The following is a 21,114-nucleotide window of genomic DNA, read 5'->3' as shown; positions in this document are numbered from 1 at the left end:
CGAGCCGGGGAAGAAGAGGAGGTCGTATTTCTTCAAGCGTTTTCCAAGATACTCCGATCTAATCATGCAGTAAAAAGAGGAAAGTATGATTTTGTTTTCTTTATGTATAAAGGTGACCGAAAACATTGAAAACGTGTGGGTTAGCCATGGCAATGGCGGAGCTTCTCAATCCCAAGAACACGGACGCCTTCCCTCTTGTAATTACGCCTGGTATGTTCCTGCAATCCCTTCTCGATCTGTATGCTCCGTGTTTGGGCGCTTGTGCAGGAGCTTGCAGTGGAGACTTCGGCAATGATCTCGCAATTGGGATCCAGAAGCAAAAACTGTGGCTGGAAGGTCAACTCTTTGGGAGCCCTGGCGCAATTTTGTTCCGGGGATTCGGCGTGTCAAATGCGGAGGAATTTGCTCGAGTGGTGGAAGCGTTTGGATATGAGAGCATGGGTTACAGAGCTGGAGCTGCGAGGAGGAAGCACATTGTCGGGCCTGTCTACACAAACAATGGCCTCGACGCTGAAACCGAGCTTGGATTTCACAATGAAATGAGCTACGTAAGGTTTTCCCCATTTTTCATTCTAAGACTTCTTGTTTCTTGTTTCTTTGCCACAGCTTGCGGATTATCCCGACTTGGTCGTGTTTTTCTGCGAGGTTGCTCCACCGCCAAGCGCCGGCGGTGCCACCGGGATCGTCCAAGGCAAAGCCATATACAATAGGATCAAGAAAGAGTTTCCGGAGTTCACGGAAGATCTCGAGAACAAAGGTCTCGTTTACTACAACTTACGTAGCGAGGAGTCATGGAAAAGAGTCTACGAAACCAACGATAGAGCTGAGGCCGAAGCCAAGTAAGTGCAAATCCCAACTGTTTCTACAATGATGTTTCGAATTCTAGAGCGCAAATTTCATCGAGAACGCTCCTCTGGCTCGACGATGGAGGAGTCAAAGAGATCCTGAGCAAAGGAACGAGGAAAGGGATTAGAGAGCTCGAAAGTGGTGTTCACGGCAACAACAAGGTGTGGTTTAACAGTATTGGATCGGCCAAACCGTGGTTTCCCCAGTTCCAGTATTTCGAGTTTAGCGATGGAAGCAAGCTGCCAGCCAAAGCAGTCGAAGCGGCTCTAAAGATCATGGACGAAGAACAAGTCTCAGTTGAGTGGCAAGCCGGGGACATTGTTGTGCTGAACAATCACTCGGTGCTCCACAAGAAACATGCCGCTGCTCCGAACACCCCGCGAAAGATTTTGGTGTCGATGCTCAAAACTTCCGGGGCGCCAGTGTGATGAGATGCTTCGCTTGAGCTCATTGAGCTCGATCTCGAGAGAAAAGATAAATACCAGCCTTGTCTCATTGTTGTCTCTCTTCCACGTTTGCTTTGAGGGTGTAAGTCGGCGAAAAACTTGGAACCTTGACGACTAGCTTGCTGGGATTCCATCCGGCAGCTACGAGCTCGTCGAGAAACGAGGCAAAACTCTTTTGCATGCTGGTCAGGCTCTGCTTCAAAGTGAAGGTGTCAAAGCTTTTGGAGTGGAAGAGAACATGAGCTTGATAGATGCTTCTTAAGAGTGTGGTGTTCTCGCATCCATCCTGACAAACACGAAATTTTATATTACAGGAACAAGAGGACAGGAATTGTGACAATACCTTGAGAAGGATTCCCATGTCGGACTTGGAGAACACAATGAGAACATATTTCTCTGAGTTGTAAAGCTCGAATGCTTCTTCTATCTGAGAAAATAGCTTTACAGCTCAAATAAAAGAGACACAAGAAAACCGGAAGTTTCTCACCTCTAGTGGAGTTTTGCCAAGCGTAATGACTTCTCTTAAGGAACAGCCCAGTCGAATTTGTGGCATTAGCATTGTATAAGGTAGTATCAGATTTTCCTTCTTATTACACTCGCCAACTCCTGGTTTATTTCAAAGAATATGAAGGGTAAAGGAAAAGATTGTCAGATTTACCTGATAGCGGGCGGCCTTGAATATGCTCCATTATCAACACATTTAGCCGCTTGAAGTTCATCTAAACGTTTTCCGGGCAACTTAGTGTCACTGAAAGCTTAATTGAATGGGACTTACTGTTGGGAGTTCGAGAGCTGCAAGTGTTTGGTATCGAAGCCATAAATGAAACGAGCGAATTATCATCCAGGATAGTGCGAGCTGGGAATACGAAGTTGCAACAACGGGTGTCGACTATTGCAAAATAAATCGTTTGTAAATCCACATCCAATGGATTCTAGACTTACAAGAAGCACGACACCAAGTGAAAGGCCAATAAGCTGGCCAGCGACTTCCCATACTTCTTCCTGGAAAGAATATCAAGTTTAGAAAAATTGGCTAACATGAATAAATCACAACCTTAGCAGCCACATCTCCAACATTTTCCGAGATTGCAAAGTGGTTTTGGATCACTCGGAAAGATGGATCCTTGAGTCCTCTTGCAACAGCCTTGAAAACATAAAAGTGCATTTGCAAATCTAGATCGATTTATGCATGAATTAGACGCTTACCTTAGTTAAGTGTCCCAAAGAAGCGAGCAGCAGGAAATAGTCGGGAGCAAGAGGAGTTGCGAGCTCAAATAGACTGCAAAGAGAAGGGAAAACAAAACGAATGAAAACATTCAAACAATATGAACAGCGCTAACCCGCCAAAACTTCCAATAACTTCCGCATACAAACGCCACTGTTTTGGATCCTCGTCAAAGACACCTCCAAATCGACCACCTGAAAATACATGAAAGATGAGGAAAAAGAGGAAAAAGAAGATCAAACCAATAAAAAGCCGGCCTACAGCTCCAAGCCCGTCTTTGGTAACCCATCTGCAAGGAACACAAAACTTTAACCATGGTTTCTCTCCTTTTCATTATTTTCTTTTGAAGTTTTGCGATGGATCACTTTATAGCTGCTGACGCTGCAGCAGCTGATCCAGGTTCTGTGCTCAATCCTACAGCCTTTACAACTGAAAGTGAGATTCGACTATACTAAATGTACGGTGCGAGAAAAACTTACTTGCAAAAGGCTTGAAGTTATCAAAGCCCTGCAAATCCAACCCGTGATGTTTGTTGGAAGCTGCCATAGCATGTACTGCAAGTAATCTTGTGAAACGGATCCTGCGGAAAATTGGAGAAAACCAAAGCTCTCAGAAAAACTCCAAAAAACAGCAAGCGTTGATTGGCTTCTATGAACTTTTTTCCAACCTGGGAAGCCCGCCGGGAGGAAAAAATTCGACCTCCAGCGGGCTGATTCATCCCTGGTTGCGGCCGCTGCTCCTCCAATCTCGTGCCATGATTTTTCATCCAAATAAAAGCTACAAACACGGATCTCAATCTAAAAGGAGAAAGGAATCTCAGAGAAGAACCTGTGCACTAGATTTTTCGAAGCAATCCTCTCTTCAATGTGGACGCTCCCGGGAAGAGCTGGCGAGGCTGCAATCGGAGAGTTTGAACTGGATTTCTTCCTGGTTGAATCGGATGCGCGAGCTAAGAGCCCGCTCCTCCGCCGCACCCGCATTCCCACCAATGCATCCATATAAACCCTAAATTCAATTTAAAATATTATTCAATTAGATTCAAAATAGCTTTGGCAGTTATTCAGGTCGCATTGTTTGACTTGGCTCGAACTTGGATGATTTCATTTTTGTTTTTTGATTAGCATCTATCTAGATCCTGGTCTTTCAATGAAATTCGACAGCGCTCACGAATTCATTGGAAACCAGTAAACTCTGTATCAACACTTGCCATAAGAGAATATACTTTAGGATATTTGATTATCGGTCGGTTTTCTTTTTCCGCATCCTATAAAATACCCAGAGTGGTGGTTTTGTGGGTACGGGAGATTTGGATTATGCTCTGGGCGAAGATCTAGTGCTCGAAATCTTGTCTTGCTTCAAGCCAGCAGATATCCTTCTCAGAGCCGCGCGCATCTGTAAGCAATGGCATTGCCTTGCACACTCCCCGGAGCGAAGTTATGGCCCGCAAAACTGCCAGAGATCCACGGTTTGGAGATTTGGAGCGATGGTTTGTGCCACAACACGGCCACCGCTTGCTCTGGTATCGTTCACTGGACGTTCTCGTCAACAATCGGGGCAGGGAGCTTAATCATGGTTCCTTGTCCATTGGTATTCGGACCAGGCTGGCATGACTTTAGCTGTTGGAAATCCACTGACGAATGCGTAGATAATTCTTCCCCGGATTGATGTCAAGGAGAAGCCGTGGGAATACGTCATTAGAGTTACGAGGTCAGGGCTTTACCATGTGGTGGTTAAGTTTGACAAGCTTGGCATGGATTATAATTCGAAGACAAAGGCTTGGAGATCTTATTATCATCCTTCTCGTTACATTGAAACTCCACTGTACTTTTGGGAATCGTCTCCATGTCGCTGGGGTAGGCAGACAAAAGATCATCATCATCATGGAGGATCTTCTGGACGGAGGAACAAGACATAGTGCTTTACCAAGATCAATATGGGTACTTGTCATATAATAAAACTTTGATGAAGGGAGTAAGCGATATTATTATTGCGTTCCGTCCTAACTTGGCCATCCCGTAAGACAATCTGATCTGGTCAGGAAAATGAGAAATTTTTGAAATATAAATGTCAATTGACATTAATTCAATCCCTCTTACATTTCTGGATTTTTTTCTGACTACATGATTTTTTTTCTGGATGCCTGATTTCTTTCACAAAAATTTGGGCTATAGCTAAAAACTTCCTCACAAAGAGGAGATGCGAAATAAAGGTAAATATTTGAGTTATCCCAGTTAGTAGAAGTATATGTTTGATCAAACCCATTTATATCCTTTTCAACAAAGGCTTTTCTAGGTTCGCTTTAACTCCAACTCACCGCTGGTGTGTGCATGGCCTTTGCATGGCATAAGCTGTGTATTCCGGAGGCAAGAAGATTGGAGTCGTGGGCCGGTGGCAGTGGAAAATCCACGCTCATCCAGCCCATGTTCCTCCTTGTGGAGCCAAGATCGTGATCGACGGATGGATGGGTTGCATGATCTGATCCAAGCTCAGCGTTATTCCACAGGATCCAACGCTGTTCGAAGGCGCTATAATATCGACCGTTTTCGGATCCAGAAATCTGGGAGGTAAGTTTCTTAGAACTAGTGTTTTTCTTTATGCTTGTAGGCGCTTATGAGGCTTCCACAGGCCTTGGATAAATGCCAACTCGGAGCGCGGCAAGGAAGAAAAGGTGGACGCACTGGATAAGCAATAAATGTGAAGAAAGAAAGTATCTGAGAATGGTGAAAACTAGAGCTTGGGTTGTTGCTGGACGAAGCCTTTGCATCAGTGGATAGTGCTAGATCGAAACCTTCTAGTCTTAATTGATGGTATTTCTTTGTTTTTGTAAAAAACAAAGAGGCAAAAGGTCTTCTATACCACCTTTTGCGCCAACTTAAAAAGTCCGTCAGCCACCTTTTTCATTTAAAAACCTTTTGCACAATTCACCGTACACTCCGTACAAATGCACCAAGCTCGCTCCCTTGCAAGCCATGGCGGTGTCCTCTGCCGCTTGAATCATGCAAGAGCTTGCTAAGATGGCCCTTGTTTTTTAATTCATGATTATTCCTTGGGGATCATGGAGGCCCATGTCACGAGATAGTAGCAGATGTTGTTGCTTGGACACAAAGAAAAGTTCTGCAAGCTAGATGAGAATGCCAAATAAAAATTCTCCTCACCCCTGAAAAATTAATCAAGCATTTCTTCTCCTTAAAGTACGAGCTTGGTGCATTTGTACGGAGTGTACGGTGAATTGTGCAAAAGGTTTTTAAATGAAAAAGGTGGCTGACGGACTTTTTTAGTTGGCGCAAAAGGTATAAAAGACCTTTTGCCTCTTTGTTTTTTACAAAAACAAAGAAATACCATCAATTAAGATTAGAACGTTTCGATCTAACACTATCCACTAATGCAAAGGCTTCGTCCAGCACGTTTGTTTTAGCATCACTCGTCCAAGGCAAACCAATTATCTCTGTCCCACCATTCTCAGATACTTTTTTTTTTTTTTTCACATTTACGTACCCAGGAATGTACTCGAGAAAGAGAACAAACGAGGACGGCGATGGATTAATTCCCTGACTGTGATGGATCGAAACTTATATAGTTTCGAGAGGGACGTACCTTCCATCGATGAACAGCGCTGGAACTCGACTGTAGCCATTGCCCCACACCGGCTCCATCGTGGAGACGTCTTTGCTCCGGCAGATCGCCGTGGCGGCGTTGCAATCCTATTTCCAGTGGAGCGTGAGCCCGTCCCTTTGGAGGTTCTTTGATCGAGCTCCAGAGCTCGGATGGTGATGACGAGATCCAGTCGTCGTTGCGGATTTGCTCCATCATGGGAGAGGAGATGTGCGTCTCTAGTGGAAGAAGTCACGCATTGGATGGCTAGCCTGTGCTTAGATTCGTCGCTGCACAAAAGTAGAGACTTCCACAGTGATTCCGGCGCCGGTGATGATGCCTCGCAGAAAGAGGAGCTCTCGTCCTGGTCACTCCTCGCCTCCGCGAAGCCTTCCGGCAGTTACACACGCTGCTTTCTCGTCTTGCTCTTCCAGTCCCTCCATGAGCGCCACCACGTCAATCACCTCGACGGGCTCCATCGCCTCAAAACCACATGGACTGTGGAACTCCTCCACAATTGGAAGAATTCCAAGACTACTTTCTACAGCCTATTTGCTGGTTTCTTTCCTGCTATTGTTTAGTAGCCAAGTACCAGAAACTTCCCTCGATCAATCGCTGCAACAAAAAGTCAAAGAACCGGTCAGAAAGGCTGGAAAAACAGAGAAAACGAGCGAACTCAGCCAATCACCATCATTTCTCGCAGCAATTGCCGACCTTCCAGCGTTGAATTACAATAGCCTCGCCGACAGTATTTGTCTAGATGGTTGAAAAGATTTGAGCGCCCTTTCGACCAGAGTGGCGCAGTAGGGACTACGCTAGGACCCTTCGAGAGAGTGATTAGAATTAGCATGGGAACCCACGAAAACCATGGAAAAAAAGTGAGTGATCTATTTAGCAGGCCTTGATCGATGCAAGACGTACCAGGGGTTTCCATTGACCACAACTCCAATTTCCAGAGAAACTCCTGTCTTGAAAAATACTCCTTCGAACCCGAGCATCTTCCCATGGAGGAAAATGGGATTTCCCGCTCATCGAGCTCATCAAATCCTGCGCTCGCTCCAGAGACTGCCGGCAGCTCCATGAGCGCATCCTCCGCGAGGGAATCCGCGGCCAGAGTGTCTTCACGAGTGCGGGCGTCGAGGAGGCCAGATTCACCTTCCTGTCCCGGATTCTTACTCCTCCTGACGGCCAGCTATGCCCAGCTATGCCCAGCTATGCCCAGCTAGGGCTCTGGAGGAATGCTGGAGTTTCGTCAATTCCATGGCCGATCGCAAAATTGTGACCTGGACGACGATCATCCAGGTCTTTGCCGAATTTCAAATTTTTCATTTCCAACCTGCCCCGGGAAGAAAAAATTCGACCTCGCTTTTGATCCAAATGACAAGCTAAAAGAACTAAAAGGAGAAAGCAATGTGGACGCTCCCGGGAAGAGCTGGCGTTAGCTAGAGTCTGAGATGCCAGCATTCGCACCAAGGCATCCATATAAACCCTAAATTATATCATTTAACTTATTGAAGTTAAACCCTAACTAATTTTTTACGTTACAATGGAAAGCTATTTTGTCAAAGTAAGCGCCCGCTATGACAAAATGTCTCCATGGAATTGGCCTCTCCACACGATCAAAAGTCTACAACGGATCGGCGCCGTTGACTTGGCCATTCGGACCACCATGGGAACCTTGGAGAGGCAGTGTGCATGAATTCTCCTAGGGCTCGGGGACGCGCATGCCAATTTAGTGGCGCCCTGGCGCACGGGAGGGTCAGATATCCTGGAGAGATCCAAGAGAGAATCGGGGGGATTGGGGGAATCTATATCGTCCCAATTGGTCTCTTTGTTGCAGTAGCGCGGTAGAATCGATTGAATTCCAGTCCAAAAGCATCGCAATTATCTCGCCATGGCGCTGGCCGCAGTGGCAAGCATCCGCTGCTCCTCCCAAGACCTCCTCTCCTTCGGCCTCGCGCCCAATGCCTCCTCGGCGCTGTGCTCCAAGCTGGATTTCGTGGCGGACAGGCTCTACGCGACGCAGCTCGCGGTGGACAACAGCTACCTCCTCTTCTCCGCCTATCTCGTCTTCGCCATGCAGCTGGGATTCGCGATGCTGTGCGCCGGATCCGTGCGCGCCAAGAACACCATGAACATCATGCTCACCAACGTGCTCGACGCGGCCTGCGGCGGCATCTCCTACTACCTCTTCGGATTCGCCTTCGCGTTTGGCACCGGCGGCACCACCAACGGATTCATCGGCCGCTACTTCTTCGCGCTGTCCGAGATCCCCGACTCCTCTGCGGGCTTCGATTACAGCTTCTTCCTCTTCCAGTGGGCCTTCGCCATCGCCGCGGCGGGCATCACCAGCGGATCCATCGCGGAGCGCACCCAGTTCGTCGCCTATCTGATCTACTCGACGTTCCTCTCGGGATTCGTGTACCCGATCGTGTCGCACTGGGCGTGGTCCGTGGATGGATGGGCCTCGGCGAGCAAGCCCAGCGGCCGGCTCTTCGGCTCGGGCGCCATCGATTTCGCGGGTAGCGGCGTGGTCCATCTCGTGGGCGGGCTAGCGGGCTTCTGGGCGGCCCAGATCGAGGGCCCACGCATCGGACGGTTCGACAAGGGCGGCGCCGCCACGCTCGTGCTCAAGGGCCACAGCGCATCGCTGGTCGTCCTTGGTACCTTCCTGCTGTGGTTTGGATGGTATGGATTCAACCCGGGCTCCTTCCTCATAATCCTCTCCCCGTACGGCGCGGGCAGCTTCACGGGCAACTGGACGGCCGTGGGTCGTACGGCCGTCACCACCACGCTGGCGGGGTGCTCCGCCGCCATCACCACGCTGTTCGGGCGGCGCTTCCTGACGGGCCACTGGGCCGTCGTTGACGTGTGCAATGGCCTTCTGGGGGGCTTCGCGGCCATCACCGCCGGCTGCTCGGTGGTAGATCCGTGGGCATCTTTGATATGCGGCTTCGTCTCCGCCTGGGTGCTCATCGGCCTCAACCTTCTGGCGGAGAGATTCCACTACGACGACCCGCTCGAGGCGGCGCAGCTCCACGGCGGCTGCGGGACGTGGGGACTCATCTTTACCGCGCTCTTCGCCAAGGAGGAGCACGTCCTCAACGTGTACGGCCGCACGTCAACGCCGTACGGGCTCTTCATGGGTGGCGGCGGGAGGCTCCTGGCGGCGCAGATTGTTTACATTCTTGCGATTGTGGGATGGGTGACGGTGACCATGGGGCCGCTGTTTTGGACGTTGCACAGGCTCAACTTGCTGAGGATCAGCCCCGAGGACGAGGTGGCGGGGATGGATCTCACGCGGCACGGCGGCATGGCTTACTACCACCAGGATGGATCTCACCACGATGGCCATAAGTTCCAGCTCCACAATCTCAGCAAGCATGGCGGTGGCAATGCCCCGGGGATGGTTCATGACGCTGCCTCCCCACTCTGAACTTACATGCAACGTTCCTATTGCATTACCAGGTTTGTTCCTACATAGCCAGCCTTTCGTTTTCCGCTGTATATATAAGTCTTGATCTTTGAATGTCAAGGCTTTTTTAAGTTTTGACAAAATATGCTCTGGGCCACAGTCCGTCCTTGTCGTTTTGCCATTGATTCGATGTCAGCTGGCATGGATCGATCGCTTAATAAGTTAAAGAAGTCATACCCACTTTTGCAAATTGCTCTGAAAGGTCAGTCTATAAGCAATGATAGACATAAATCAAATGCTCATTAGCCAACACTCTTTTTCCTAACATCATGTTATCTTTCTCTTCTATGTGGTTTCACTTGGTAATGTTGGTGCATTGATTTTTTTTTTTCCTTCACTCTTATAAAGGAGAAAATCATCTTTACAAGAAACCATATTTATAAAGTCAAGGTAAACCGTGACCATTATATTAGTATATAAATCCATATTTATCACTGAATATACAAGATTTCAAATAAGAAAAATAAGAAATCAATATTACCTTTATTACCTAGTAATAAAGGTAATATAAAGGGCTAATTTCATTATGTAAGAAAATAATGGCTTCAATATCACTTTAAAGAGTAACAGGTGTTACAGATATAATATAACACTATTACATATGAATAAAGATCGAATGCTTAGAAGAAGCTCATCAAATCTTAAAGCTTCCAAAGCCAAAAGGCACCAAAAAGAAAACATTACTTTATCATCCTTGAGGCTATGCTAGAAAGAGCATTTTGGGGTTGCCTGATTGCTTATCTGGATTCGTCATGAATATTAAACTATTAAAATAAACACAGGAGCAAAAATGGTGTCAAACTGCTTGAGATGTAGTAGAACATAACAAGCCCAGGGATGATAAGGTTTCGACAGGAAGTGGAAAAGCTGCGGATCAAAATAGCTGCCGGAATCACTGCATCGATTAGGCATGAGCGCATCTATCGATCGATAGGAAACGATGAAATTACCCTGGCGGAATATTGAGAAAAACGTAGGGATCTTGCTCAGATGATGATCCTGGCTGCTCCGGGGCAAGAAATCCGGGCTCGCTGCATCGGAAAGAATGGATTGCCACCGCAAATCACCAGCATTTCTACGTCACCAGATGAAATCGCGTCCGCGCCTTTGGTTGAAGGCGCTCATCCGCGTCATCGTCGGCTCATACCACATCACCCTATTTTAGAATATTTGAATATGCCTTTATTTAAATTTCCTTCGAATTGCAAGAATCGAATAAATAGAACTCAAAAAATCTGAAAGAGCAGATCCCCAAGATAACAAAGTCATGGCAGCATTTCAATGGACAAAGCTCGAGAGTTCGCCGAGAAGACCAACATTGTAAACCATGACGAGATAGAAGATATATGTTCCAGATCTTCCAGTTATCTATCAAAGGATGGCGGTAATCTGCAGTGCAAAAACTTTGGCTTGCTACACGAAGGCCAGCGCCGCGGTGATGGCTCTCACAGCGCGTTCGCAACGAGAACATACGCAGTCGGCTCTTTCACTCGCTCCAGGATCCTGTCGGTCCTCTTAACGCCGCCATGCACATCTTACACGCCGCCAGCAGCGTGATCCACACCATCGTTCCTCGGCGACTCCCAGATGCTTGGAGCGGCCGAGAACATTTCATGCAGTGGAAGTAGACGAGCGCGGGCGGCACGAAGAACCCATCCTGCATGGCCGTGAAGTACTTGACGCCCTGGCGGAGCTTCCCTGCGTGGCCGAAAGCCGAGAGAAGGAGACGAAGGTGATGTCGCTGGAATCCGTGAAGAACCATCTCCCGGAAGAGATCCAGCGCCTCGGCGTAAGCGCCAGTGTTCGCGTAGACGAGGATCATCGCGCTCCAGGCGACGAAGTCCTGCGAGGCCATCCCGGCGAAGATCTCCCGCGCGAGCGCCAGATGCCCCACTATCAGGATCGTCCACGATCTTGTGCAGGAGCTCACAGAGCTTTGCGAGGTCGTCGTGAACAGCGCAAGCGTGCAATATGGTGTTCGCGTCGAGTGAGGGGGTGGACGCGAAGATCTCCAGCGCCTCCGACAAATGCCCGGCCTCGGCGTATGCCTGGATCATTGTCGTGCTCGGGCATCGCCGCGAAGAGATCCCGCGAGCAGAGCTGCGCATTTGTGGCCAGTGGCCACCAGCGGCGAGGCGTTCCTCTGCAGCATTGGGTGGAATATCCCCCGCGCCTCGTCAAGATGCTCCGCGTGGGCTTCTCGACCGCACCTTCTCGACGGCGCTGGTGTCCACGTGCCCCTGTTCCACGCCACTACTCCCTTGTGCTCCGCGCATTTGCCATATCCCGAGATCGTGGCCGTCCATGCGTAGGGGCTCCGCTCCGCCTGGAACATTTCGAGCGCGGCGCGCAATGGCGGTCCAGGATATCACGACTCGCCTGGCATGGTCTAGCAAGCCGTGGCAGATCACATCGCGCTCGGGCATCTCCAGCGCTCGATCAGAGTGCCCTAGTTGGGCATAACCTGCGAGGAGCGTGTTCCAGGTGTAGATGTTGCGCAAAGGAACGCGATCAAAGAAAATGTGTGTCGATTCGATGTCTCCAGCGTCGGCGAAGACCTGGATGATCTTTTTCCAGGCGGTCTACCATGCAATTGAAGAAACTCCAGCATTCATCCAGATGCCCAAGCTGGGCATAGATGGGCAAGGACTTTGATCAGGGCTTTCCAGGGGACCGCGTTCCTCATCGGCTAATCTCTCGCGTGACTGTTCAAGATCGCGCTCCAGATCGAAGGTATCGCCAGCGCCGACAGGAATGTGTTCCCGTGAAGACGCTCTGGAGGGTTCTTTGATTGATGGATGAAGAGGAGCGCCACGATGCCGACAACGAATGCCACGACGATTCCTCCTCGGATGATGAGGAGGAAGAGCCGCGTCTCAAGTACCAGGGCGTAGGAGGTAAGCCTTCTCTCCATGCATCACCGTCACGCGGATGATTGCGCTGGGGACACACGGGGGCAGGGAAACCAGGTCTGTTATCAGGTCTTTTGGATATAACTTTTTTCCATCCAGGTGAAGAAATTTGCCGTCACTTTGGATCCAAACTACTGCAAAACAAATCGTTTTGCTTGTGGGGGACTGGCAGGAAATCTCATACTTAATAATAAAGGCTGGTTTGGTTCATCTAAAGATCAGGTAGCACATTTTCTCCATTTTGTTTTTATTTTTCAAAGTTTTATTATGGTATCTTCTTTTGCCGGGTGAGGATTCCATTCATGCAGTTAAATGGAGAACGAGCCTTATTGCATATAATGAGGGTGTAAAACCGTTTGATACAACCTGACAGCAGCATCTTACTTTTATTGCAAAACCAAGGTCCCTACTTATATGATACTTCTCTTGTATAGTATATAGTTTTGTTTTTCAGGATGATATGCACTTGTTAGTTGGCTGGGGAAGTTGCATCAAGATTGTTGTTATCAAAGTGAGAGGAGCTGACTTTCCTGGAGGCCTCCATGCTTTTTTTGGGAAACCTTTTCCCGGAGACAAAGTATGTTGAAGTACAACTTGATTATTATATTTGTAATGTAGCTCCATCTGAAGAATTTTGTGTGGTTCACAACAAACTCCTTTCCAAAACAGGTACATGAATCAATTATATTTTTTCAGTTGGTGAAGTGATTTGTTTAGTTAATTCCATTAACGAATGAGACCTCACCCTGCTAACTAGGTACTCAAAGGTTTCCTTTGAGGCCTGCTAACTAGGTACTCAAAGGTTTCTTTTGAGGCCAGCTTTTTAGGACTATTCACTTGCAGTGGATGGAAGTTTGAGGCTGTGCTAAAACATGCATCTTAAATTAGAATAAGGGAGAATTGGCAATGTCAATAGGTGTGCTTTCTGTACATGGTTATGAGCACTAGAAGGCTAAGGATTATAAGCTTGCTCACACTCCATTCTCTGGTATAATAAGATGTTAAAAAGCAATTTTTCATTTGCATCTTGTGTGTAGGAAGTGGTCATTGGGCTGATAGAGATGAGCCTTTAATAGTCTCACCAAAGGACATGGTTGTTGCTTGACAAAGGTTTGGCTAGAATTATTTGTACAAGTAGTGCTAAAATCTTAATTGGTAGGGATGTGGACTACCATGTTCTAAGCATAATGCTCTTGTTCTGGCCCCATTTATACCAATTGTCAATATATGAGGTGAGCTTCCGGATGTGCAATTCATGAGCTCTAACATGGATTATTAAGGTTGTCCTCATTCAGTTGCTTTCAAATCCTGTGCATCATGAACCATTCTTAAAGCTGGTTCCAAACTGGCCCTACCCACAATTATATTGACATAATATCTACTGCTGTTATTTGAAAAGCGTAAGCTAATCTAGTAGGATGTAGGTTTTTACCTTTCTCAGGAACAGCATGAAAACGTGCTAAGGCTATATCTAGAGGTATAATTATTCATATCCACTTGTGTTGCTAATTATAAATCATGTTTTTGCAGCTGCAAAAGACAGCAGCCTTCGATATTATCAAAGAGCACCATCTTTATGATGCTCTTAAAAGCAATATAAACTACATTTAAGTTACATGTGTAACTCTTGATTGCTCTTTTAATTAAGCTGGATATAAAAAGAGCCATTGACTTACTTGCTCAACAAAGAGATAAAATTAGTGCAAGTGAGGTGGTTTCCTCTTTAGACCACTTACTGCAGAACAAGAGTTGGCATTTTTTACATGATTATTTGCATGCTTTATATGAACATGATGTAAATGCTGGAAGAAAGTACTAAGTTTTAAACTTTATTTTATGGGAAAGTTATAAATTGTTGAATTATCTGTGTGCAGTTGCAATTATATGCTAAATTTAAACTATAGTTGCTTTTTCTTTTTCTTTTTTGAGTAATTAAGTAAAAATAATTTATTTTTATTTTTAAGATATAATATATTTTATACAAGCTTATACCATTTTCACAAAGCTAAATTTTGTCAAGGAAAAAGTTTATTTGCTGGGTTGAATGGGTGGTAAGTAAAAAAATTCATAACTCAGAATAACTATAGGTAGTAGAATTTATGATTTATAGAACGAACTTATTATATGGTCAGATCAACTAAGTTATATTAATGGCTCATATAGTGCATTTTGGCGATACTATAGGAAAAATTAATATAATATAAGTCATAACCAGAATTCCCAAAGACATATTTCTACCATGGAATGACATCTCATGAGGGCAAATCTTTGTTTGACATTGGGCTTTTATGCAATTTAAAAGATAAAGTCTTAAAGGTGATCATGGATTACAAGATGGAAACATCACTTAGAGAGGGTTGCAATAACATTCTCAAGGTGAGTGTATTTACAAAAGACAAAAATTCTAGCACTAACACTTGTAAATTTAGGAACTCCACAATTCATTATAGTTCCTCCACAAAGGTTATACTTGTATCAAAAGCTTGTGTTATATATGTTCAAACCACTACGAATAATAATATTTTTCTGTGGCCACTCTTACCACATTACATGCCTTTAAAACTTGTTAGTTGTGAAGAGTCTTAGTTAATTGCCAGGCATTGAAGAGCAAAACAAATAGTGCATCCTTTACATTAAATGAAGCCATCAATAGTAACAAACCACATGTGATAAATGTAATACAACAAATATTACCAATAAATGCAATTTTGGTGGGTGGAAGAAGAATAAAGAAGTGGTAAAGGAGTTGTTTCAGTTTTCATTTGTATATGATAATTTACATTTTTTATATAAGTGCTAAGATTTAGAAATTGAAGTCCATGTGGAGTTTATAGCTTTTGTTGGACACACTAACTAAATCTAAATCTAGAATCTTGCATAATCCATCCTATCAACTAAAATATGAACAAAATCCTACGAGATCCCTATGATCTGTCTTTAATGTCTTCTTTGCAAGATGAGATTAACAATAAAAAATCTAGTTTCAAGTTTTTTATTTATCCATTATTTGTTACAAGGTTCAAGAAGAGTGTTAATGTTACATTCCACTCTCTAAGAATGTTATCATTAATGGTGTGCTTAAGTGCTTTATATCACACTCTCTTCCCATATCTTAGAGACAGAAAATTATTGGTACATTATTAATTGACCCAGCTCAATTAGGCTTTTCAATTTATTCTTTATACCTTTTACTCCCACAATGATCTCTTGGAAAATTTCAAATTTTCACAATTCCCTTCATTTTTATTTCTTAATGCTAGCTTGAAGTAAATTTAATTTGCATTTTTGAATTTTCTTTAGTTGAATTTCATTTTAAAAATAGAGAATCTTTTAATCACAAATAGGCATCCCATTGTTACAGTTTTATGGTCATAAAAATAAGCTATATTTAACTTTTCTTGGTGAAAGTCAAATTATTTGTGCTATTCACATAACAATATGTAATGAGTTATGTTTTTCTAATTTTTTGGAACGCACAAGTTAAATGAGCTCTTGGATTTTGTTTAGTATTTCTAATAAAATTTTAAGTTAGTGGTCAACTCTTAACTTTAAACTATTGTTAAGCTTATATTTTAAAATCCATAGTATGTTTGGGTACACACCACCAAACAATGATAACAATTAATTTTATAAATAGATTTAATTTCCTTATTTTATTTAATTATTTTACTAAATTTAGAAATTTTCTAAATTATTATTTTATATCAAAATTAGGTTTTATTGTATCCAAAAACAATTCTATTTTCTTATAATTAAATTTTTATCTGTTTTTTTTCTTTTTTTAATTTAAATATGCATCTAGAAATTATAAATTCATTAAAAAAATATTTATAAATTTTGATCTTTATTTTACAAAAACGTTGGAGACTATTGAGTTTGTGAGGATTTACAATTATGTTCTGAATTTGAATTATGGTTTATTTATTTTTTAAGCAATACTAATACTTCAATTTTAATAAAATATATATATTTTAAATTTTATATATATATATATATATATATATATATATATATATATATATATATATATATATATATATATATATATATATATATATAAGATCAAAAGAGAAACTTTTACCTTTTGTTAAACATCTACTGGAGTTATCTACTAGAACGGTACATCCCCTTTAAAGCTGTTTATGATGCTAAAGTCTAAAAAATTGAAAATATATATCGAGTGGCAAAGAATGTATGAGATTTTAAGCACAAGGATTGAAGTAAATTGTGGTGATTTATTGTTTTTATTAGTAAAGTGTTGTGAGCACAAATTATAAATATCTTAGTAAAAAGTTTTTTCCATTATAAAATTATATTTTTATTTATTTATTTAATATAAATTTAACTTATATTTACTTTTGTATCTTTTTTTAAAAACTATTGTTCATTAAATTTTTCCTCATTTTCTTAAAGTTATATTTAATCCAGTTTTCATATATTTAGTTTTAATTTTGTTACTATATACATTTTTAAGGATTATGAAATTCAAATAAATAGTTAATAAATTCTTGAAAATTTATATGAAATTCTATATTCTCCTTAAAGTCATTAATAATTAAAATTATACCATTTGATATAACAAACATTCAAAGTTGAAAATTGCATAATTGTTGTACACTTATAATAAAATCATTTCAAAATATTATAGATTAAAAAAGATTTTATTTCATCACAAAAAAACTTCTTTTACTTTAATCTATTTAGCATTCAATTATAGCATTAGGTCACACTATAATTGTTAATTAAAACTAAAGTGAGCAAAGAAAAGTGTTTGTTCTAAACGACTCGGGCGTGATCCCATTGCTCCACTCCTTGTTGCGCCATTCTAAGAGCATCTTCCCACGTAAACTCCTCTTCCACGACTTTGCTGCCAGTCTCCTGCTTTTGCGTCGCATCGCCTCCTTTCCTTCTCTTGCTCTCTGGTTTCTCATGAATCCTCTTCCCGTTACTTTTCTTGCTCCTTGGTTTCTCACTTCCTGCCCTGGCCTCTTGTACTTCCACTTTCCTGTGCGTTTCCTTATTCTCCTTCCCCCGCTTCCTCTTCTTGCTCCCCGCTTTCTTTGATTCTCTATCGTCATCCTCTTCGTCCGTGTTCCCACCATCGCTTTGTCCTGCTGCTTCAGCTTCATCTCCCTCATCCCCCATGCCGGCGGCTGGTTTTTCATCCTCCGCATCATACAAGTTCCTCTGGACTGGCATGTTCCTCAGCGACTGCTTGCTCACCAGAGCCAGCGTTGAAGCTTCGGCCGAGGGCGCGTTTGCGTCGTCCAAGTGTGGTGGAGGAACAAAAAACGGAATTCTGCCCCGCTGCCAATCGTAAAGCACCATTTTCGCTGCTGTTTTCAGATCTGGCTCACCCCCCTGTACAAGCTCGAATATCAGAACAAAATGCATTCCAACCATGATTACCTTCAGAAGTTTGCCCGTTTGTTGGCACAGCTGAGTGAGGAAGTCCTCATCGTCATTCCAGTCTTGTATCTTGTAAGCTCTCTTTAGATAATCCTTCTTCACTCGCTGTAACACCTCTCCTATGTGCTCAGTAGCGTCATCCAGATTTCCCACGCGGACCTTGCAGAGCATGACGATTGTTAGGTGAGAGCGCAAAAACGCATTTTCTCCTTACCACCCCTTTTAAGACAATGTCAGTTTCGCTGTCATGATTTTGATACACAACACCGGGGCAATCTATAAGGAAAATTCGTTTCGTCAGTGTTATATACTGCCAGACTTTTGTTTCCCCAGGCAGTGGCGCAACTTTGCAGACCTGCCGAAAGTAGAAATACAGAACAAGTTAAGCTAAAAAACGGGAAACTCTTTGAAGCTCACATTCTTCGTCCGCAAAGTGTTTATGACGGAAGACTTTCCAACGTTTGGATACCCAATAAAACCAACTGATATCGCCTGTTTGTCACTTTTCAACCGAGCAAGTTGTCTCAGCAAAGAGAGAAGAGATCCCTGAAGCGAAAACATGTGAAGAAGTTCAATTATCATACGCATAAATCTACCTTGCCAAACGGATTGGTTACGCTCGCGTGGAATGCGAGCGTCGGATATTCACGAGAGAGCACGTGAAGCCATCCTCTTGTAGCCCATGCTGGCACCAAATCGCACTGGAAGAAAAAGAAAGGAAATGATTTGGAGCCTTAGCTGATGGCAAACCTTGTTGAGAAGAAAAATCAGATGCTTGTGCTTGCAGTTTTCTCGGAGGTGTTTCTCGAGATGATAGCACCGAGTGCCAGCGGGATCCCTGGCATCCAGCACCTAAAAGACATCATAGACACAGGATTTTATAAGATTCAAACAGTCGCAAACCTGGACAACCACGTCAGAAGAGTCAATAACTTTGTATAGTTCCCCCCAGATACGCTTGCTCTGGCCTTTCTCAAACATTGTATGCCTCACTTGGTCACGCAAGCCATCCGTTTCGGTCATCGCTGTACTCTTCTTTTTGGTAACATCCTCAAGACTCTTTTCGTGCTCCTCTGAAAGATGTAAGATCAGAAGGAAGCATGCCAGTATTTCGCTTTTCACTCACCTTGTGTGTTGGCACATTTTTGCACCAGGCTAGTATAATCATCAACACCGAGTTTGGGACGCTTCCTTTTCTTCTTGGGACCGAATGTGTCTTCAAACTTTTCGGTATCTAAAAGATGAACCCTCGCTTGCTACAAAGAAAAACAATTGTCATGCTCAAAGGAATGGAAAAAAAAAAAACTTTAGGCAAACCTTTGGTCGATCAGTCAAGAGTGCCATCGGCAATTTCTTCTGCTTTAAAATAACAGTGTAGGCGTTCGACACTCTGGTACGCATTTCTTCCCGGAACGTTTCCAGCTCCTTCTGCCCGACGACCCTCGTATTCCCTTCATACCACATTTTTCCCAATCAAGCAAATACATCTTGGAAAATTCATCACTCACCAAACCATCGCCTATCGGGCTGAATCCTCGTCGACGGCAGATCCTTGGACTGGAGCTCGTGATGCAAAACCTTCCCCTTGCTGTCGCGCCTGGGACGAGACTGATACATATTGAGCCGCCGGACGGTCGCGGAGCTGCGCATTCCCGCGGCGCCGGATCCGCCATCGCGCCTATTTGCATCGAGCGAATGTTTGGGCTTCCCACCGCGCGACGGCGTCCGCGCAGCCTCCTTCTTCGTCTTCGCCATTTTGATACGCCCTAAACCTCCCTAGGGTTTAGACAGAATATCCTCCAGTTAGATTCCTTTAGGGCAGAAACAAAAGTTTGTTCTCAATTAAACACTTTCTCTAAAGCTTATTGCCAAGCAAAAAATTTCTCTCTAAGCGGCAGCTTCCACGGCTTTCACTACAGCAACTTCAGCGGGCCTGAGAACTCTTTCGTGGAGTAAGTATCCAACCTGGAAGAACAAACCATCTCCTTAGAAAAACAACCATGGGGAAGAAAACTCTCGTGGACACCTTGAAAACGTTGGCGACGGTGCCGGCGGGCTTGCTGGGATCAGCAATCTCGCAGACCGCGAGGTGCACATTTGGATCGAAAGGCTCGCCAGTCGGGTCGAATCGCTCGACTCCATACTTTTTGAGAACCTGAGGGAGAGAGAGAGAGAGAGCGAATGATAACCGCGGAAACAATCGATCAAAACTTCTTTTCCATACCTGCATTAGTTGCTTCTCGGTCATCTTCACTCCTGCTAAAAGAGTGTCGAGGAGCTTCTTGGCTTCCTCCGCGTCCTTGGGCTGTCCAACGGACGACAAAGCTCTCGAGAGATTGTCCGAAACGTCAAGCAAATCCTTCGAAAAGCTCTGAACAGATCGAAAAATTTGTAAGCCTCGACTCAACCAAAACAAATGGAACGAGAGAACAGAAGAAAAGGAAGAGAAACCATACCTGGACGGCGAACTTGCGAGAGCTCTCTTGCTCTCGCTTTGCCCTTTCTCTGTAGTTCTCCAGCTCCGCAAGGCCACGAAGAACACTGTCCTTGAGCTCCTTCACAAGTTCATCCTTCTCCTCGATAATCGAGTCCTTTTCTCGAAGCTGCTGCTCGAACTTCCTGATCTCTTTCAGCAGCTTCTGCTCGGCTGTCTCGGGCACTTTCTTGTCATCGGCAGCTCCCGGCTGTTTCCTCTCACCATCGCCGCCTTTAGCACCACCTTCGCCACCGCTGGCGGTGGCGGCTTTTCCTGTCGCCTTCTTCTCATCCTTCCCAGACTTTGAGACTGGCTCGGTTTTATCCTCCACTGGGGGCTCCTCGGCCGATCCCGGCCGCCCCTCTTTCGAGGAGGAAGAATTCACGGCTGCAGAAGAAAAATGGGCTGTGTGAAATGATTGTGCCGGTGAGATCCGTGACGACGGAGGAGGAATGCAAGCAAGCCATTGCTGCAGTTACCACAGTTGTTCTTTAAGATTTTGGAAAAACCCTATTCAATCGAGCAAATGCGATACCTGGCGAGGAGAATCGGCTGCCCGGAACGATTGCAGCAGCGACGAGGACGATCTCGTGCGCCTCCAGCCCTGCCGCAATAGTGCTCCCACCGCTTGCCTCATTGCGCCGAGAGGAAGAAAACCGCCTAAACCCTAAACCCACGCGTGAAGAATCTAGAACAAGCAACTATAGCCGCCCGATCTCGTAACGTTAATCCTG

The 21,114-nt window shown here is 44.5% G+C and overlaps 5 protein-coding genes across 6 annotated transcripts; 2 read left to right on the top strand and 3 right to left on the bottom strand.

Moving 5' to 3' along the window:
- The first annotated feature begins 98 nt into the window (after window positions 1-98).
- On the top strand, window positions 99-1,349 carry LOC9662944 (clavaminate synthase-like protein At3g21360). Its single transcript, XM_002960838.2, has 4 exons — window positions 99-210; window positions 268-548; window positions 607-839; window positions 887-1,349. Exons 1-4 carry the CDS (start codon window positions 147-149, stop codon window positions 1,272-1,274), a joined length of 966 nt encoding a protein of 321 aa, XP_002960884.2. The 5' UTR covers window positions 99-146; the 3' UTR covers window positions 1,275-1,349.
- On the bottom strand, window positions 1,319-3,497 carry LOC9662943 (protein root UVB sensitive 5). The gene is made up of 14 exons (XM_024675743.1): window positions 3,346-3,497; window positions 3,185-3,294; window positions 2,997-3,097; window positions 2,883-2,938; window positions 2,760-2,806; window positions 2,633-2,711; window positions 2,499-2,571; window positions 2,347-2,436; window positions 2,235-2,294; window positions 2,068-2,181; window positions 1,951-2,011; window positions 1,780-1,898; window positions 1,636-1,719; window positions 1,319-1,578 (listed from the first exon to the last, which is right to left on the bottom strand). Exons 1-14 carry the CDS (start codon window positions 3,495-3,497, stop codon window positions 1,339-1,341), a joined length of 1,386 nt encoding a protein of 461 aa, XP_024531511.1. The 3' UTR covers window positions 1,319-1,338.
- Window positions 3,498-7,699: 4,202 nt separating this feature from the next.
- Window positions 7,700-9,802, top strand: LOC9641709 (ammonium transporter 1 member 2). The gene has a single exon (XM_002960837.2). The coding sequence runs from the start codon at window positions 8,003-8,005 to the stop codon at window positions 9,542-9,544; it is 1,542 nt and encodes a 513-aa protein (XP_002960883.1). The 5' UTR covers window positions 7,700-8,002; the 3' UTR covers window positions 9,545-9,802.
- A 7,377-nt stretch (window positions 9,803-17,179) lies between these two features.
- Window positions 17,180-19,700, bottom strand: LOC9662942 (nuclear/nucleolar GTPase 2). 2 transcript variants are annotated; one of them, XM_024674035.1, is made up of 11 exons: window positions 19,413-19,700; window positions 19,222-19,355; window positions 19,031-19,160; window positions 18,808-18,977; window positions 18,655-18,756; window positions 18,501-18,605; window positions 18,322-18,450; window positions 18,119-18,259; window positions 17,905-18,063; window positions 17,519-17,856; window positions 17,180-17,473 (listed from the first exon to the last, which is right to left on the bottom strand). In XM_024674035.1, the coding sequence occupies exons 1-11, from the start codon at window positions 19,657-19,659 to the stop codon at window positions 17,272-17,274; spliced, it is 1,857 nt and encodes a 618-aa protein (XP_024529803.1). In that variant the 5' UTR covers window positions 19,660-19,700; the 3' UTR covers window positions 17,180-17,271. The 2 variants fall into 2 exon arrangements, with proteins under 2 accessions (XP_024529803.1, XP_024529800.1); XM_024674032.1 differs by having other exon boundaries at window positions 17,180-17,856.
- A 25-nt stretch (window positions 19,701-19,725) lies between these two features.
- On the bottom strand, window positions 19,726-21,082 carry LOC9662941 (protein GrpE). The gene is made up of 5 exons (XM_002960166.2): window positions 20,916-21,082; window positions 20,361-20,849; window positions 20,129-20,275; window positions 19,931-20,059; window positions 19,726-19,869 (listed from the first exon to the last, which is right to left on the bottom strand). The coding sequence occupies exons 1-5, from the start codon at window positions 21,015-21,017 to the stop codon at window positions 19,792-19,794; spliced, it is 945 nt and encodes a 314-aa protein (XP_002960212.2). The 5' UTR covers window positions 21,018-21,082; the 3' UTR covers window positions 19,726-19,791.
- Between the last annotated feature and the right edge of the window lie 32 nt (window positions 21,083-21,114).

This window comes from Selaginella moellendorffii, unplaced genomic scaffold, assembly GCF_000143415.4.
Source record: "Selaginella moellendorffii unplaced genomic scaffold, v1.0 SELMOscaffold_0, whole genome shotgun sequence".
In the NCBI taxonomy this organism is placed as follows: Eukaryota; Viridiplantae; Streptophyta; class Lycopodiopsida; order Selaginellales; family Selaginellaceae; genus Selaginella; species Selaginella moellendorffii.
The sequence above is the reverse complement of the archived record's forward strand: the minus strand, read 5'-3'. Positions and strand labels throughout refer to the sequence as shown.

What these genes read in the sequence shown, in the direction of transcription:
- LOC9641709 (XM_002960837.2), top strand. Translation starts at nt 8,003, where the DNA reads ATGGCGCTGGCCGCAGTGGCAAGCATCCGCTGCTCCTCCCAAGACCTC.
- LOC9662944 (XM_002960838.2), top strand. Translation starts at nt 147, where the DNA reads ATGGCAATGGCGGAGCTTCTCAATCCCAAGAACACGGACGCCTTCCCT. An exon ending in TTCACAATGAAATGAGCTAC is followed by an intron (nt 549 to 606) that starts GTAAGGTTTTCC and finishes TCTTTGCCACAG; the next exon opens with CTTGCGGATTATCCCGACTT. An exon ending in AGAGCTGAGGCCGAAGCCAA is followed by an intron (nt 840 to 886) that starts GTAAGTGCAAAT and finishes TTCGAATTCTAG; the next exon opens with AGCGCAAATTTCATCGAGAA.
- LOC9662941 (XM_002960166.2), bottom strand. Translation starts at nt 21,017, where the DNA reads ATGAGGCAAGCGGTGGGAGCACTATTGCGGCAGGGCTGGAGGCGCACG. An exon ending in CAGCCGATTCTCCTCGCCAG is followed by an intron (nt 20,850 to 20,915) that starts GTATCGCATTTG and finishes TGGTAACTGCAG; the next exon opens with CAATGGCTTGCTTGCATTCC. An exon ending in CTCGCAAGTTCGCCGTCCAG is followed by an intron (nt 20,276 to 20,360) that starts GTATGGTTTCTC and finishes CGATCTGTTCAG; the next exon opens with AGCTTTTCGAAGGATTTGCT.
- LOC9662942 (XM_024674032.1), bottom strand. Translation starts at nt 19,659, where the DNA reads ATGGCGAAGACGAAGAAGGAGGCTGCGCGGACGCCGTCGCGCGGTGGG. An exon ending in TGATTTTTCTTCTCAACAAG is followed by an intron (nt 18,606 to 18,654) that starts GTTTGCCATCAG and finishes TTTTTCTTCCAG; the next exon opens with TGCGATTTGGTGCCAGCATG. An exon ending in AAACGGGCAAACTTCTGAAG is followed by an intron (nt 17,857 to 17,904) that starts GTAATCATGGTT and finishes GAGCTTGTACAG; the next exon opens with GGGGGTGAGCCAGATCTGAA.
- LOC9662943 (XM_024675743.1), bottom strand. Translation starts at nt 3,497, where the DNA reads ATGCGGGTGCGGCGGAGGAGCGGGCTCTTAGCTCGCGCATCCGATTCA. An exon ending in CAGCTCTCGAACTCCCAACA is followed by an intron (nt 2,012 to 2,067) that starts GTAAGTCCCATT and finishes GAAAACGTTTAG; the next exon opens with ATGAACTTCAAGCGGCTAAA. An exon ending in ACATGGGAATCCTTCTCAAG is followed by an intron (nt 1,579 to 1,635) that starts GTATTGTCACAA and finishes CGTGTTTGTCAG; the next exon opens with GATGGATGCGAGAACACCAC.